The sequence below is a fragment of the Adiantum capillus-veneris genome, chromosome 29, assembly GCF_014529385.1.
Source record: "Adiantum capillus-veneris isolate H3 chromosome 29, ASM1452938v2, whole genome shotgun sequence".
NCBI classification, from domain to species: domain Eukaryota; kingdom Viridiplantae; phylum Streptophyta; class Polypodiopsida; order Polypodiales; family Pteridaceae; genus Adiantum; species Adiantum capillus-veneris.
In genome coordinates, this window is record NC_140959.1 from 52,321,521 (window position 1) to 52,337,753 (window position 16,233).

General features: G+C 45.0%; 1 protein-coding gene across 1 annotated transcript in view; it reads right to left on the reverse strand.

The window, feature by feature from the left end:
• LOC147419191 (Transducin/WD40 repeat-like superfamily protein) overlaps positions 1-16,233 on the reverse strand; it is a 168,676-nt gene that overhangs the window by 101,422 nt on the left and 51,021 nt on the right. The window contains exons 4-7 of the mRNA XM_086505596.1: positions 2,054-2,109; positions 928-1,008; positions 247-320; positions 86-168 (exon numbers count right to left, since the gene is read on the reverse strand). Of these exons, the coding sequence (XP_086361722.1) occupies positions 86-168; positions 247-320; positions 928-1,008; positions 2,054-2,109 (294 nt within the window). The remainder of the gene's footprint in view (positions 1-85; positions 169-246; positions 321-927; positions 1,009-2,053; positions 2,110-16,233) is intronic.

Here is a 16,233-nt window from a genome sequence, read left to right on the forward strand (position 1 = left end):
AAAAGCATTTTTTTCAGAACGGACTTATCATTGTAAACAACTTAAGCAGGGCTCCATATGAACAAAAACATTAAGAGAGACTCACTTTGCTCCAGTGACATCAAATGCAATAGAATAGGCTGCAGTTATCTCATCCATAGCATCATATGCTCGATATGAACAGCGGAGCTGTTTTGCAATACCTTATTGACTTCAGTAAATATCAAAAAGATAATATTACAAACAAGAATCTTTCCAAGTATAGACCTGGCCTGTTATAGCATCCCAGAGATGAACTGGATGGTCCCTTGTTGTTGTTGCAAAAACACAACTATCAGGAGCTGTAGTAAACCACAGACGTCAAAAACTTTTCAAATCACTAGAAAGTACTTGGCAAGGAAAGAAAAAAAACTGCCCTTCAGAACAAGAAAATTCAAGCTTTACAAACTTCATCCAAGGTGCATGAGGGGTAATATGCAGCTTTTCTTACAAATATAACCAGCTTGACTTGCACACTAATCACTCAAGATTTCCTTCATCAAGAAGGAAAAGTCTTTCATAGTCTGTGTAATCTCCATTCATGTTTACACCAAACTGGTCCAATCACAAAATACTTAAATGTCCCATATCTTCCATCGGTGAATCCTATGCCAGATAGCTTCAAACACGAACCAACCTACTGTCTACCTAAAAAGTATCATTCAAAAACTCAGTGAGCTAGCAATTCAGTGCTTTAACCATGCCCACCAGTTTCATAAGTGAATACTATGCCAAACAACTTCAAACACAAACCAACCTACTGTCTACATAAAAAGTATTATTCAAAAACTCAGTGGGCTAACAACTTAGTACTTTGAACCATGCCCATCAGTCAGGATAACCAATTAAAAACCAGGGCTCTTTACCATTTGATAAAGCAGAAAGTGGTGTGCAAAATCTAGGAGGTACCTGAGGCTGACATGTGAGGGTACCAGCAGAAATCGTAAACAGATTCACCTTCGCAGAGCTCCAAATTTGATTCAAACGAATCTGGAAGAAAGATCTTAGGTTTGACATCCACTTCAAAACTTGACATGGCCACAGCAAAAACCAAAAGCTGGAATTTCCCTAAAATGTGGAATGGTTTTTGTTTTGAGTTGATAATTGATGCTTTGAAGGGAAAAACATCATACTGACTAACTTGAAAACGCCCAAACTCTGAGGCAGACATTTTTCAACCTGTTGCTCACCCTTGATAGAATTAAATGCAGTCAACCCTTCCGAATTTTAATAGTTTTCTTTCAGCATTTTACATGCGAACTCCATGTAAGAATTGTCTCAATTTGTATAGCTCTCTTTCCGAATTTATAAGATTTTATTATCGAGAATCCCATAGCTCTTTCATGCAGCCAGTGAAACCAGGATAATGACTTTCTTTGAAAAAAATTGTGGCCATCAAAACGAAGCTCAGCATTGTCGAATGTAGACTAAACTCCTAAGGATTTTTGCTCTCACCAAAAGTTTCTAGGGTTTTACTTCACTACCCAAGTAATAAGGCACTCAAATATAAAGTGCCCATCTGAAACAATGTAGTGCAAGAGTTTTAGAATTAAGAGCCAAAAGAAGAGGAAGAAAAACACCCATACGTAAGTGAAGATATGGTGAACAAGGTTTGGAGTGTGTATTTGTTATAATTAAATGGGAGTACGAGGAAGCAGCACTTCCTAATAAATTGCATGTGACCCTTGAAGAAAGCAAAAACAAATAAAAAAATTTTAAAAAAATCCCTGATTCAATAGACTGAAAGTATGCCCTTGCTTTCCTGAAATACGAACAGAGTCAACTATATAAAACCAGTCAAAGAATTTTTGCGATCAATGTAGCAAAAGGACAAAGGCAAACACGATCACTTGTTTCACTGTTAAGCCAACTAGCTGGGCCTTAGCAGATGCTTGAGCCATTGATTGGCTCACGTGCTTGATTACATAGATTGAGCAACATATAAATTCTTAAAAATGACTTAACAGCATATGTTATCCAAATCAAGAACTCATGATATGTCACACAAAAATTGCCGATACATCCAGTAGCTTACCAGCATATATGGCAGCATCACTCAATGTGCGAGCATAACAATCCGAGTTACTTGGCCTGCAAAACATGAGGTTGACTTTACGTATTCATATCTCAAAAAATAAATTGGCCCGTTGAAACTCGCACAAAAGCTGGGATACTTTTTCTGGACACTAACATTTTCTCTTCTATGAACATTTACACAGCAGAAAGACAAATTTAATTAGTAGTAATCACACAAACAGAACATGCCCTTGTGAAGAACATACAATGTCCCATGTTTAAACCTTTTTCTTTTAAAAGAGTGTGAGCTCGAGAGATTTATTGAGATTTCTGCTACAGTAGCACCACATTGGAAAGTAAAAAATCTCTAGCCAACAACTTGCAAGGTAGCGCAAGTATAGGATTACAACCTCTGAAAGCAAGCTCATGACCAGAAAAGCTATCGTCCTCCCTCAAAGGGCATTGTTCATAATGAGTCCATCCAAAGTTTAACTATGTGCTTAAAATGTTAGCTAGACACTCTGTTGTTGTTGGACTATCAACAAAGCATAGAAGGTAATCGACCCTAATCGTGTCTCTTAAAAAGTACCAAGTCACTTTGTTTCATAAGAATTGCCAAGTCCACCATAAAAGGTGGCATAGAACTCTCTCTCGTTGGGGAGTAGTGTTAGACTTACACCACTCTGTTGCTTCACAGGTTTAGGGCATGCATGTACGGCTAGTGTGCCTCCGGGCTGGCCACCCTTTGCATATGCATTTAGGTTGCATCATTGTCTGACCACCCACTTCTGGGCCGGCCGCCCACTTTGTCCGGGCGCCCTCATAAATTTCATTTTTCTATTGGGCGTGGGGATTTTATCAGGCCTTGCCCTACGTCCCCTTGGGCACCTATATATGGGGCCAGGGGGTACCCACTTCCACATCTCATCACACAGAGATCATATGATGTATTGATAGGGTCTTCTGTTCATGGTAGTTATGGGGGGCTGATCACCCCCTCTTCACCATCTCAGGCGTTGTGTTCTCTGTCTCTCTCCCCTCTCCTCTCTCACGCTTCTGTACACGTGCACTCTCATATGGTATCTGTTAAGTAGGGAGCCTGATTTACCCCTTGTAATTTCCGTGGTAAAAACGCACATTTGTAAGGCCCCCATTATGAGGAGAAGCCATCGGGCCCCCGTCATCTGCAAGATTCTCGACACCAAACCCAGCAGAGGAGAGCTGCGTGATCTTCTCCAGACCCGCCTCCTCGCAGAGGTGGGCAAGATCTTGGACATCCAGTTCCTCGGACGCAGCTACTATCAGATAGAGTTCGAGACCTCCGAGATGGCGTCCAAGGTCATCGCGATGAGTCCCCTAACCATCCGCGCAATTCGAGCCCAGTTCCGACAATGGAGACATGCAAAACCCAGCTTCAGATGTTCTGGTAGAGGAGGCAGACCTTCCCATCTCCGTCTGTTTTGCTCGTTTGAGGAGGGAGTACCTACCACTTTTGTCCAGGATAGGCTCAGCGATTGGGACTGTCCTGGAGACACCTCGCACGGCAGCCTCACTAGCTGCCAAGGCGACTGGCATTCCCTCAGTTCGTGTTCTGGTTAGGGACACCCACACTCTCATCCTACTTCCTCGGGTGAGTGGGGGTTGGTTTAGACAGAGCGTGGAGTATTTGGGCCTTCCGAATCAGTGCTTCATTTGTGGACAAATGGGCCATCTTGCGAAGGCCTGTCCACGGAGGAGGCCCCGACCTACACCACAGGCCCAGCCCCAGCCTTCAAGGACTGGCCAACAGCAGTAGGCAGAGACAGAGCACACAAGCAGAGCCGCCCTCCGAGCCTGGGGCTCAAGCGGAGGAGGGATGGTAGCAGGTTCGTGGTCGACGACGGCAGGGGCCTCAGCGACAGCTCAGCACTCAGAGTGGTCCTCAGGCGCCTGCCCGACAACAATGGGTTCCCACGGGGAACCGATTCGGCCCTCTTCAGCAGGACGAGGTCTCTGCCCCATCCTCCACTTCAACCTCACCCTCAACAGCCCCCCCGAGTTCCCCCCCCCCTCCCCCCGAGTTCCCCCCCTCCTCTACAGCCCCCCACCCGCCTCCAGCTCCCTCCGCCTCTCCACCTCGCCCTTCTACCTTTGCCGATCCCCCTCACCCCTACTCCCACACCCCCCCTCCCCTCCCCCGGCTCCAGTCTCACAATCGAACCAAGAGGCAAGGCCATCCTCGGCTGCTAGGAGATCTCTTGGCAGTGCCTTTGCCACGAGTCTCTTGGCGAGAGAGGGACAGCCTTTCTTGCGACCCCCTCGTTAGGTACATACGTCTCCCTTTGCAACAGTTCAAACCGGCCTATTCAATCCAAAAAGGGCGGTAGACTTTAGACTCAAACCTTATTTGCTTTCACCCATTTAATATGTCGCCCACTTTACCTGTACTTTCAAGACACAACAAAGGGGAGAGGGATACAGGCTACTAGATTGCACCTGTATGAGTAGACCGACACCAGATTGGCCCCAAACTTAGGCGCCCCTTTCGGTATTCCTTTATTGTTTAAAAGAGGGAATAAACGTTGTGGTTCCCTACAAGCTGCCTTGCACAACCTCGGCTGAATTTCAACTGTTCCAGCCCGATTTCGGCAACATAACTGTACTAGGACCCTTCACAGTCAGTATTCCCACGCATTGACTGACTTTCCCGACGCATGCGGACACTTTGCAAAACCTGGCGAGAATCTGCAGCACGCTGAATTCTCTGCTTTCAGCCCCGAAAATGCGCCAGATCAACTGTACAGCAGTCCCCTCGCGTCCCCGAACCTCCTGGGGGTATTAGGGACCGTTTAGGGCCAAAACCCTAAACCTGCAAAAATACACAGCAGGCTGTAATTTACTGTTTCGCGTGACGGTCACATCCGTAGCAAGTCCTCGAGCTCCCGCATCTGTAGGGGTACTTGCCCTTTGAATCGGACGAGATTTCTGGCGTGAAACCTCTCCGAATTCACCTATACCTGCGGGGGGATTAGCCGCTAGCTAATCCAGTACCTGTGCAAGAGGCTCTTGCCTCGGCAATCGCGCATGAACCCACACAACTGTACATTGGTCAATTGAAAAGCCAACTAGTGGGGCATAAAATACTGCCATAGGGGAGAGAGAGGGCAGTGTGTAGCGTACAGGGCATCACCCCTGACACCGCACTGTACATAGGAGGGAAAGGAAGCACTCCATAGCTCTTAACCCGTGACAAAATCTGAAAATGAGCCTCTTTGCTCTTCAAATTCAGCGCCACCTTCTCTTGCATGAGGAAAGTGCACCAGAATGTGCCACTTGGCGCATTTACAAGCATTTTCCCGTTTCGGGGTTGCTACCTAAAAATCTCCCAACCGGTTGCCCAGTTGACTTCACGGCAGAGTAAGAAAATGTTCTCCTTGTCATTCCGGAGGTAATGACGCAAACACATTTTCAGGTCCCAAAATAGCAGTTCCCTAAATTCTAGGAGATGCTGCCATTGTATCTTTCTAGGTCATCTGACCCCCTTTGTACACTGCAGCCACACCCAGAACTGAAATGTAGCCTTTGTAGCAAAGGATTCCACTTTGGCTAGTCAATGACCCCACTTTGGCTAACCATAGTCCTTGTCCAACCTTAGTGCTCTCTTGCCCTTAGGCCTGGACTCCCTCTGGACAGTTCCACACTAGCTATGCAATGCAGGGCAGTTAGATTTCCCAAGGGGTGTTTCCAAAAAGTGAAAGTAAATAAATAATAAGAAAGAAATCAACAAAAAGGATAGATAGTAGTCACACGCTAGTGACATACCCCCCTCTTGAAATCTCAAACGTCCTCGTTTGCATCTATGTCGTACATGCTCACAGTCAACACTGAGCTTTGGAAACAGTCTTTCCTTGCCCTTCATCTTTTTTAACCTTGCCTTTTCAAAGCGTAAAAGCACCCAATCACCAAGTGAATATACCACTTCACAACGGTGACGATCAGCTGCTTTCTTTTGCTTTGCCTGAGTCTTTTCTAAGGCCACTTTGACCTTCTGGTACATTTCATCCATGTCCTGATAATACTTATCTGCTTCAAATATCTTGTCCTTTGTATGCAGTATGGGAGGAACTTTCTTGCCACCTTCAACTATCTCAAAAGGTGCCTTGCCAGTTGATGAATGCACTGTATTATTGTATGCATATTCCACCAATGGCAAATACTGCTCCCACTTTCCTTTATGCTCTGACACATAACACTTCAGCAGATCTAGGACAGTAGAATTTGCCTCTTCTAACTACCCATCTGTTTGAGGATGAAATGACGAAGAGAATTTGAGCATGGTGCCCATATTCTCAAACAAGGCTCTCCAGAACAAACTTGTCATGCGTGAATCACGGTCGCTAACAATCGACTGCGGCATGCCATGATACTTGAAAATATTGCTCATAAACAAGCCTGCCATCTGATCTGGTTTTATCTTCTTCCTGAAAGGAATAAAATGAGCCTGTTTGCTAAATCTGCAAATAATGGTCCAAATACCATCGTTTCCTGTCTGCATTCTCGGAAGATCAAAGATAAAATCCATAGCAATACTTTCCCATGGTTTATCTAGAATAGGTAGTGGTTGCAATAACCCTGGTGCCTTTTGCCTGCCAAACTTGACCTTCTGGCAAATTAGGCATTCTCGCACAAAGGCATCCACATCTCTTCTCAATGTAGGCCAATAGAAGAATGTCTCAACCGCTTTAACTGTAGCATCGATACCACGATGCCCTGCATACGGTGGGACATGACTCTCTTCCATAACTTTGCGTCGCAATGGCTTTGTGACACACAATCTGCCATGCATCATCATGAACCCATCTTTGAGAAGATAGTGTTCATGACGTTGTCCATCCATTAGCTGCTCGAAGACCCTTGCAAAATCTTCATCATTTGCATACTGTTCTCTCATATCATCAAGTTCATGATGATAAGGAATCGACACAGCTGAAATTTGTGGCTTCCTTGACAAGGCATCAGCCACAACGTTCTTCTTGCCTTCCACATGCACAATCTGAAAATGGAACATGGACAAGATATTTGCCCATCGCATATGCTTCTCAGATAACTTTGTCTGTGTCAAGAAGTATCGCAAGGTCTGATGGTCCTTTTGGACAACGAAATCTGCACCTAGCAGGTAGTGTTTCCAACTTAAGAGCGCATGAATCACAGCCAGTAACTCTTTCTCATAGACCTACATGGTCATCTCTGGCCCTTGCAAAATTCTGCTCTCATAGGCTACTACCCTGCCATCTTGCATTAGCATTGCACCAATGCTACTACCACAGGCATCACACTGGACCACAAATGACTTCCTAAGATCTGGCAACACAATGACTGGATGTGAAGTCATCTTTTCCTTTAAGAGATTAAAAGCTGAAATCTCTTTCTGTGTCCATCTAAAGGTCACTGACTGCCTTCCTTTGAAGAGCGTGTAAAGGTGAAGCAATCTCAGCGAAATTTCGGATAAACCTTCTGTAATAGGAGCATAGTCCCAAGAAGCTTCGGACATCATGAACCGTCTTCAAATCTGGCCATCACTTGATCGCTTCAACTTTTGCAGGATCCATTCTGACACCATCCTTTGAGACAATGTGTCCGAGAAAATGAATCTCTTCCAGAAAAAATTCACTTTTTTTTGCATTGATGAGCAACCTATGACTGCGTAGCTCTTTGAACACAATGGCCAAGTGATGCCTATGCTCCTCTTCATTCTTTGAGTAGACTATCATGTCATCAAAGAATGTACCAACAAACTACTGGTGTGGACAGAAAATTCTATCCATCATCCTATTGAACGTAGCAGGAGCATTTGTGAAATTCGTAAAGGCCAAACGTTGTTCTCAAAGCAGTCTTTTGCACATCCTCTCATCTAATGCGGATCTGATGGTACCCACTCTTTAGATCTATCGTGCTAAACATAGCTGCTCCTGCTAATTTGTCTAGAATATCATCAATTCTACGTATAGGGAACCTATTCTTGATGGTATTCTTGTTCAGTGCACGGTAGTCGATGCACATACACCATGAGCCATCCTTTTTCTCCACCAACAACACTGGAGAACAGAATGGAGATGAACTGGGCTGAATCAGCCCCTTTTATAACAGCTCCTGTACTTAGCCCATTATCTCTTTCTGCTGAGCCGCACTAACCCTGTACGGAGGCTTATTTGGTGGGCTACTGCCTGGCACCAAATCTATCGCATGGTCCTCGGGTCTCTCTGGCGGTAATTGAGACGGTAATGAATCGGAAAAACATTCAATATACTGTTGTAAAAACATTGACCTTTCTTTATCTACCACAGATAAATTTGATTCATCACAATCTGACACTTCACGTGCAAAAACCAAGTACGCAGAAAGATGCTTTTTCATTACAGAAGTAGTAGCAGAAGCTAATACAGTGAGAATAGACTCCCCTTTAAGCTTTACATCCAGAATGTGAGTCTTTCCCCTGCTCTGTACAGTGATCTTTTTGTTGTAGGCATCCATGATTCCCTGTACACGAAACAACCAAGGAATACCTAGCAACACATCACATCCGTCCAGTGGCATGATGTAAAATTCTTCAACATCTACATAGGACTGGATATGTAGGCGCAACTTTCCAATGATGGGTGTCACAGCCTCTGTATGGCCAGGACATGCCAAACCTGCCTCTGTTGTATACCCAATCTCTTCAGGTCTGATTCCCAACTTTGAAGCCAATTCTGGGGAAATGAAGTTGGCTTTGGCACCTCGATCAAAGAAGATAAGCACTGTTTGATCCCTGACCTTTCCCCATGCTCTGCAAAGCTCACTTGCATCTGAATTTGGCTTGTCGCCCACCATATCCGGCACTAGACCAGCCATGGGCTTCTTTCCTTTCCTATCCTCCTTGTCTTCAGAATCAACTGGCCTTTTCTTTGTAGGACAATTGTAAGCAATGTGGTCAGGCTGCTCACAGATGAAGCATTTGTTCTCTGACCTCGGGACCTTCTTTTGCTCTTCCGACTTGTGACGAAAACGTCTTTTCCATTTCTTCACTGGTCCCTTTTCTGATTCAGCCGTAGCTTTGTCTTTCCCTGCGTTGGCCGGCTCCTGTGTCACTTTCGGAGCCTCCTTGGGAACATACTTCTTCGCTGAATTTTTCTTGGTTGATCCTTCCTTGATGCCAGTATTGAATTCACAATCTTCTCTGTTGCTAAATTGGCTTTATCTTACAGAAAAATAATTCTAAATGAATTATTGGATTTATAAGTGAGAGGGTTTTCTCGCTTGGAACACCAAGGAAAAATAATTCTAAATGAATTATTGGAATTTTAAGTGAGAGAGCTTTTCTCACTAGAGACATCCGAGTACAAAGTATTCCTTATGCGTCATTTAAAGTAATGACGGGAACACTGAGAACGGGAATATCTGTAAGGCCACCAGGAACGGGTACTTCTATGCGTCACATCGGATGGGTGACAGGGAGCATCGGAAAGAAGTATCCGACCATCCGGGAACGGACATCTCTGATGCGTCATAGGATGGGTGACATAGAGCATCGTGAAGGAGATTGTATCGTAAGTTCGGTAGGAAAGGACTAGGTGATGGGTATTCCTGATGCGTCACAAGGTGGGTGACGGGTGCATCGGAAAGGGAATATCCATAGTCGAGAGGAAATTCCGAACTGTGTTAGAATTGTGCACAAGGAAAAAGCAAGCACTTGAATGAAGATGGGTTCAAAGGAAACTTTGAGGAAAAAACAGATGCTTTCTGAGAAAGCGGATTGCTTTTCGGGAAAGGAAATGCTTTTCCGCGAGGAAGTTTATGTTTGCATTGCAATTGTGCGTGTGATTGCATCCAGGGACGCCTGGGAAGTGCTGTGAAAGCATTGTTTTTAACTTATAAGGTTTTATTGAGTTTTTGGGCAGGTTCAGACTATTTTTAAAATACGTCGGCCGCCCATTTAATAAGTGGGCAGCCATCTGATAAATAAGGCAACAGATCAGCCTGCGTTTTCTCTCTCTCTTTTTCTGGCAGAACGGTAAAAAAAAAAACGGTCGCGATCTCTACGCGAGCAGCTATTCGTGCCCGTGGCTAGGAGCTATAAAAGCATCACATGCCCTCACTCAGAGGAGAGGACCAATCTTTGCAAGGAGGAGATGTTGCTGCAGATTTCAGCCGTAAAGAAACGTTGCTGGTGATGCCCATGGCTGCCCCAAGTGTACCCGATGTCGCCAAGACCCAGTGCGCGAGTTAGGAATTTTCTATGTAGAGATCTCTTCCGGGGAATTGCTTTTCGAGAACGGAGTTGCGTTTCGAGCGTCGAGACTTTGAAGGTAACGATTTTCATGTTATGAACTCTTAAGTATTTGTTTGCAGGTGTACTTCCTCTTAGTGAGGGAGTAGGAGCAGAGGAAGGTATGAGCCTCTGCAGGAGAAAAGCGCTCTGAGGAACTAGAGCCAGATCAGCCCAAGGGTTTCGTACCCGAGTTTGGGAAGTAGATCCACGGATCGGAGAGAGGTAGTCTCTCAAGTTGTGATCCGGAAGTTGGGATTCCCAAGTAAGGACTTCGTGTCCGGGAAAGCAGAGTTGTTCTGCGGGAAGAGGACTCTGGAAAGAGAGTTGGAAAAGAGTTGCAGGGATGCCATGCCCTGAGTCTGGAAGGTGTGATCCAGAGGCGAGAACCTTGGTTCTCAAGGATTTGGAATAAGGAACGGAAGTTCCTTGGAATAGGGTTTTGCTCTAGGAATCGGAAGCCCAGGCTTCCGGGAACCATCAAGTCTTATTCTAGAACGAACGTGGTAATACGTTCGGTTCAAGTGCTTGTATAGACTTCTCCTCAATAATAAAGATACTATTACGGGGGAGGACCAGCCCATCTTCTAGTCCCTAGTACTGTGTCGATCTTCTCACTCTCTATCTCTGTCTCTATCTATTTCTCTCTATATACTTTGGCTTCAGTACTAAGTGATAAAGTCTATTTATCCGAATGTATTTTATATTGTTATGCGCTCCCGTTTGTGACAGTGGTATCAGAGCATGGTCTCCTCTCTTTCTCTGTAAAGGAGGACGACTCTGGGAAGATACGGGAAGAAGCCATGACAAGCCAAGAGAGAAGTAAGCAGGCGGAAACCTAAGTCCTGCAGGAAAAGCTCGCAGAGTTGGAAATTTTTTCTTTCTCTGCAAGAAGGCGACACAAGACTTGGGATTCTCTGAGAAGGCGACAAGAGCATGATGCTCAAGAACCTAGAGAATCCAAGGAGCGGAATGCTCGAGATCCTTCAGAATCCAGAAAATATCCATGAACGTCAATCCAGAACTATAGCCATGAAATCCCGTCATTTCGGGAAGGATATGAAGAAGGTCTCTAGACCTAGGAACACTCCAGTGACCAATCAAGTTTGATACTTTTGACGGAAGGGAAGATGTCCTGAAAGCTACCGCTTTGATTCGACAAGTTTGAAGTTGCCTTTGCAAACAGCAATTTTTGAAAAGCGTCGAAGATGAAGCATGTGATTAAACACCTCAAGGGGATTGCAAGTACTTGGTGGTATACCAAAGCTCTGCAAGGAACTTACAACAAGACTTGGATTCAATTCAAGGCTAAATTTTCCGAGAAATTTTTTTCCTCTACGCTTTGAGGAAGGCATCCAAGAAGATTGGGATCGGTTTGCCCAATAGGAACACGAGCGAGTCAAAGCAAGTAGTGGTTCACTCTTGCCAAAGTAGCTCCACTCTTGATCCTCTCTGAGGAAGGAAAGATAAACAAATTTAACGGAGGACTTTTGCCCGAATTTTGTAAACCCATTTGCAAGATACTTTGCAGTAGATGGTGGAGTCAGCAATAAAAGCTGAAAGTGTACACCTTAGTGTACATAGAATCCAATCCCCGTAGTGGGACGGGAATCATTGAACACAGAAAGTTTGGAGTAAGGGAATTCAATCTAACTCCGGAGTTCTTGAATAGAAGACCCTCGAACTTTAAGTGAGAGGGCAGGTTTTCAATCAAGTTACATCTTTGAGGAAATCATAAAGTGCATTGTGCTTGTTTGCTCTTTTGCACAAGATATGGTTATGTCTAACCGGGACTACCACTCTCGAGTGTTTATGAGAGCAAGATCAAACTGAAACATTGTTTTCTGAGATGAATTGGTTTGCTTAACTAGCCGGAAGGTCAACTATTGATCTGGTATCCGGTAATTCTCGAACAGATTACCTGCTACTGCGGGTAGGAAATTATGAAGGAACCATTCTGAGCTTTCCAGCAAAGAAAAGCTTTCATTAAGCTTGAATAGTCTTTAGGCCCACACCCCCTACCCGGTAAGGGAAGATATGGTAGTGCTTTTCACTCAAGTGAATGAACACTCTCTTTACGAGGGAAGGAACGAGCGACGACTACAGCCTGTGCTCCAGGAATCCAAAGATTGAAATCCTAGATTATGTGATGAGCGGGTTTTGCTCTAAGATCGAGCCAAGGGATCGTCAAGTTGAGCGTCTTCGCTCTAAGGATCTTACGAAGGGAAGGAAATTTCCCAGGTTCACCGAAACTCTAACACAGCTTAAGAATTATGTACACTTTTGAGTACATGGATAACACACGAAGATGCAGACCTATGCCTGGAACTGGACGAGAGTTTGTTATACTCTCTTGAGCGCCTTTTTGCGCGCAAGGATATTCTGACCCGAGAATCTCTATTTGAGATGTGTTCGGTAGAAGGAATTTGAGTTTCTCTACGGAGAAGAGGTTTTCTGATGATCGTTGATCATTGAGTACGCTATGTGCTTTTACCATTACAGAAGCAACTTTTGGTTGCAGTATATGTTTCTCCATGAGCAGGTCAAGTAGCATTTACACGCTGGTGGAATAAATTCGAACTATTATGTTCGTAAGAATATAGCTCGCCAACCGTTTCAAAATGGTAAGAATTACATATGGGAGAACATCCCTGAGAATCAAAGAAGGTTCGCTCTATTGTGAACCGGGTTTGAACGTACGTTCAGAAAATGCTATGGCTAGAATCCTATCTACCTGAGATTTTGCAAATCGTCATTGATGCTCGCAAGGCGAATCATTTTTTTTTATGATTTTGTAAGGAACAGACGCTAATGGGCGTCGGGAAATCCCTGTTGGTGGTAATAACTCGTAGGAGGAAAAGATTGGAAGGAAGTGCCGCCGTGCACAAAGAATCTTCGGATTGGAACCGTCTACTTACGTTGAGCGACGGCCCGAAACAAGAACCTTCTTTAAGGTGATCACACACTTTGTTTGTGAAGGTAGACATCAAGATTAATACTCTTATGATTTGGGCATTCCCTATGTGGGAGGACACAAGAGGTTTAATACCCTCTGGACTAACAGCGCATGATTATGCGCAAGGACAAATACCTAGATTGATTTTTAGGAAGATTATTCTTCTCGAAACAATTGGCCTACCCAAAGCAAAGGCCCGGAATAAGAACTTACTTTGGTAAGATGACACACTTTGTCTGCCACAGGAAGATTCACAGGAGCTTAATGCTCTCGACATGCCCTATGCGGGAGGACAAAAGAGGTTTAATATCCTCAGGACTAATAGCGCAAGGTTATGCGCAAGGACATAGACCTAGATTGATTTCTAGGAGGAATTATTCTTCTCGGGATTGAGAAGGTGGAATTGAGCTAACAGATTCTCGGATAAGGAAAACTTCCGATCTGTTGGAAAGATGTGAATGACGAGTTCTTACATGGCTCGTAAGTTTGATGATTGGTGAAGGATATCCTCGAGCTACTAGAGGAAGGACATGAACCGGTAAGGTAAGTATTGAATTCGTGAATTCTTGTTAAATTTAATTTTTAAGTTCTCTTCTGAGAAAGGACTAGCTCAACTCACCGTTGAGCAAGATTTGGAATCTTTTCGGTTTCTCCCCGGCAGTTCAGTTGGACCTCTGCAGTTGAGGACAACTGTTTATAAGTGAGAGGGATGTTGCTAAATTAGCTTTATCTTACAGAAAAATAATTCTAAATGAATTATTGGATTTATAAGTGAGAGGGTTTTCTCGCTTGGAACACCAAGGAAAAATAATTCTAAATGAATTATTGGAATTTTAAGTGAGAGAGCTTTTCTCACTAGAGACATCCGAGTACAAAGTATTCCTAGTGCGTCATTTAAAGTAATGACGGGAACACTGAGAACGGGAATATCTGTAAGGCCACCAGGAACGGGTACTTTTGATGCGTCACATCGGATGGGTGACAGGGAGCATCGGAAAGAAGTATCCGACCATCCGGGAACGGACATCTCTGATGCGTCATAGGATGGGTGACATAGAGCATCGTGAAGGAGATTTTTTTACTTTTTACTTTTTTGGGCTAGAGCCGGTAAGCCAGCAAGGAGCTGCCTTTGCTTCGCGTGCGCGCAAACGAGTCAAAGACAAATTACCTTGCGGACTTGCCGACAAAGGGAAAAGCGCTTCCATGCCGTATCGTGGCATGTCAACGGGGAATGGAAGCAAGTTTCCCCCTCGGGGGAGTAAAAAGTCTTTTCATGCCATGTTAGTCAGTCCATGTTCCCTTGTTAGTCACGCCACCCGAGGGTAACGTCGGGAAATCACCAAACGAATTCAATGATGCATTTAAGGACCAAGGCTGAGAGAGAGGGACAAACCCTTGTAACTCACAGACCGTATTGAATCTTGCCCAGGTACTCCAGGATTTTCGCCTGGTAGAAAAAGGCCCCCGTCCAGCGGATGTCCGGTAGGACTGCCATACCCAAGGTGGGCGTCGGCTCAAAGGAGGCATCCCGATCCGGCCAACCATGGTCACCAAGGCCCGCTCGGAAAGCCCCAGGACCATGTTAGGCGGGACCGCACCGTACGCAATAACTACAAGCCCTACGAGCTTTCAACACCCTCACGGGCCAGAGCATTGTAGTATCGCGGTACGGCCCCGCAGAGGAATGCTGCAACGTTATCCGCATAGGCACTCCTCAGCTGCGGTCCACGACGACCATTATGGGCCCCACGGGGGACAACCCATCCTGGCAATCGCTTTCCGCTAATCTCCCCTCCCAGGAGTAACACTTCGGTATCTTCACCGCTCGGATTGTTTAACAGCCGTCTAGCATGTTCCAAACAGGGTCGTATTGAGCTTCTGAGATTGTCCAGCTCAGGGCACTGTACAAACAAGTGCGTAAGTGAAGGAGATTGTATCGTAAGTTCGGTAGGAAAGGACTAGGTGATGGGTATTCCTGATGCGTCACAAGGTGGGTGACGGGTGCATCGGAAAGGGAATATCCATAGTCGAGAGGAAATTCCGAACTGTGTTAGAATTGTGCACAAGGAAAAAGCAAGCACTTGAATGAAGATGGGTTCAAAGGAAACTTTGAGGAAAAAACAGATGCTTTCTGAGAAAGCGGATTGCTTTTCGGGAAAGGAAATGCTTTTCCGCGAGGAAGTTTATGTTTGCATTGCAATTGTGCGTGTGATTGCATCCAGGGACGCCTGGGAAGTGCTGTGAAAGCATTGTTTTTAACTTATAAGGTTTTATTGAGTTTTTGGGCAGGTTCAGACTATTTTTAAAATACGTCGGCCGCCCATTTAATAAGTGGGCAGCCATCTGATAAATAGGGCAACAGATCAGCCTGCGTTTTCTCTCTCTCTTTTTCTGGCAGAACGGTAAAAAAAAAAAACGGTCGCGATCTCTACGCGAGCAGCTATTCGTGCCCGTGGCTAGGAGCTATAAAAGCATCACATGCCCTCACTCAGAGGAGAGGACCAATCTTTGCAAGGAGGAGATGTTGCTGCAGATTTCAGCCGTAAAGAAACGTTGCTGGTGATGCCCATGGCTGCCCCAAGTGTACCCGATGTCGCCAAGACCCAGTGCGCGAGTTAGGAATTTTCTATGTAGAGATCTCTTCCGGGGAATTGCTTTTCGAGAACGGAGTTGCGTTTCGAGCGTCGAGACTTTGAAGGTAACGATTTTCATGTTATGAACTCTAAGTATTTGTTTGCAGGTGTACTTCCTCTTAGTGAGGGAGTAGGAGCAGAGGAAGGTATGAGCCTCTGCAGGAGAAAAGCGCTCTGAGGAACTAGAGCCAGATCAGCCCAAGGGTTTCGTACCCGAGTTTGGGAAGTAGATCCACGGATCGGAGAGAGGTAGTCTCTCAAGTTGTGATCCGGAAGTTGGGATTCCCAAGTAAGGACTTCGTGTCCGGGAAAGCAGAGTTGTTCTG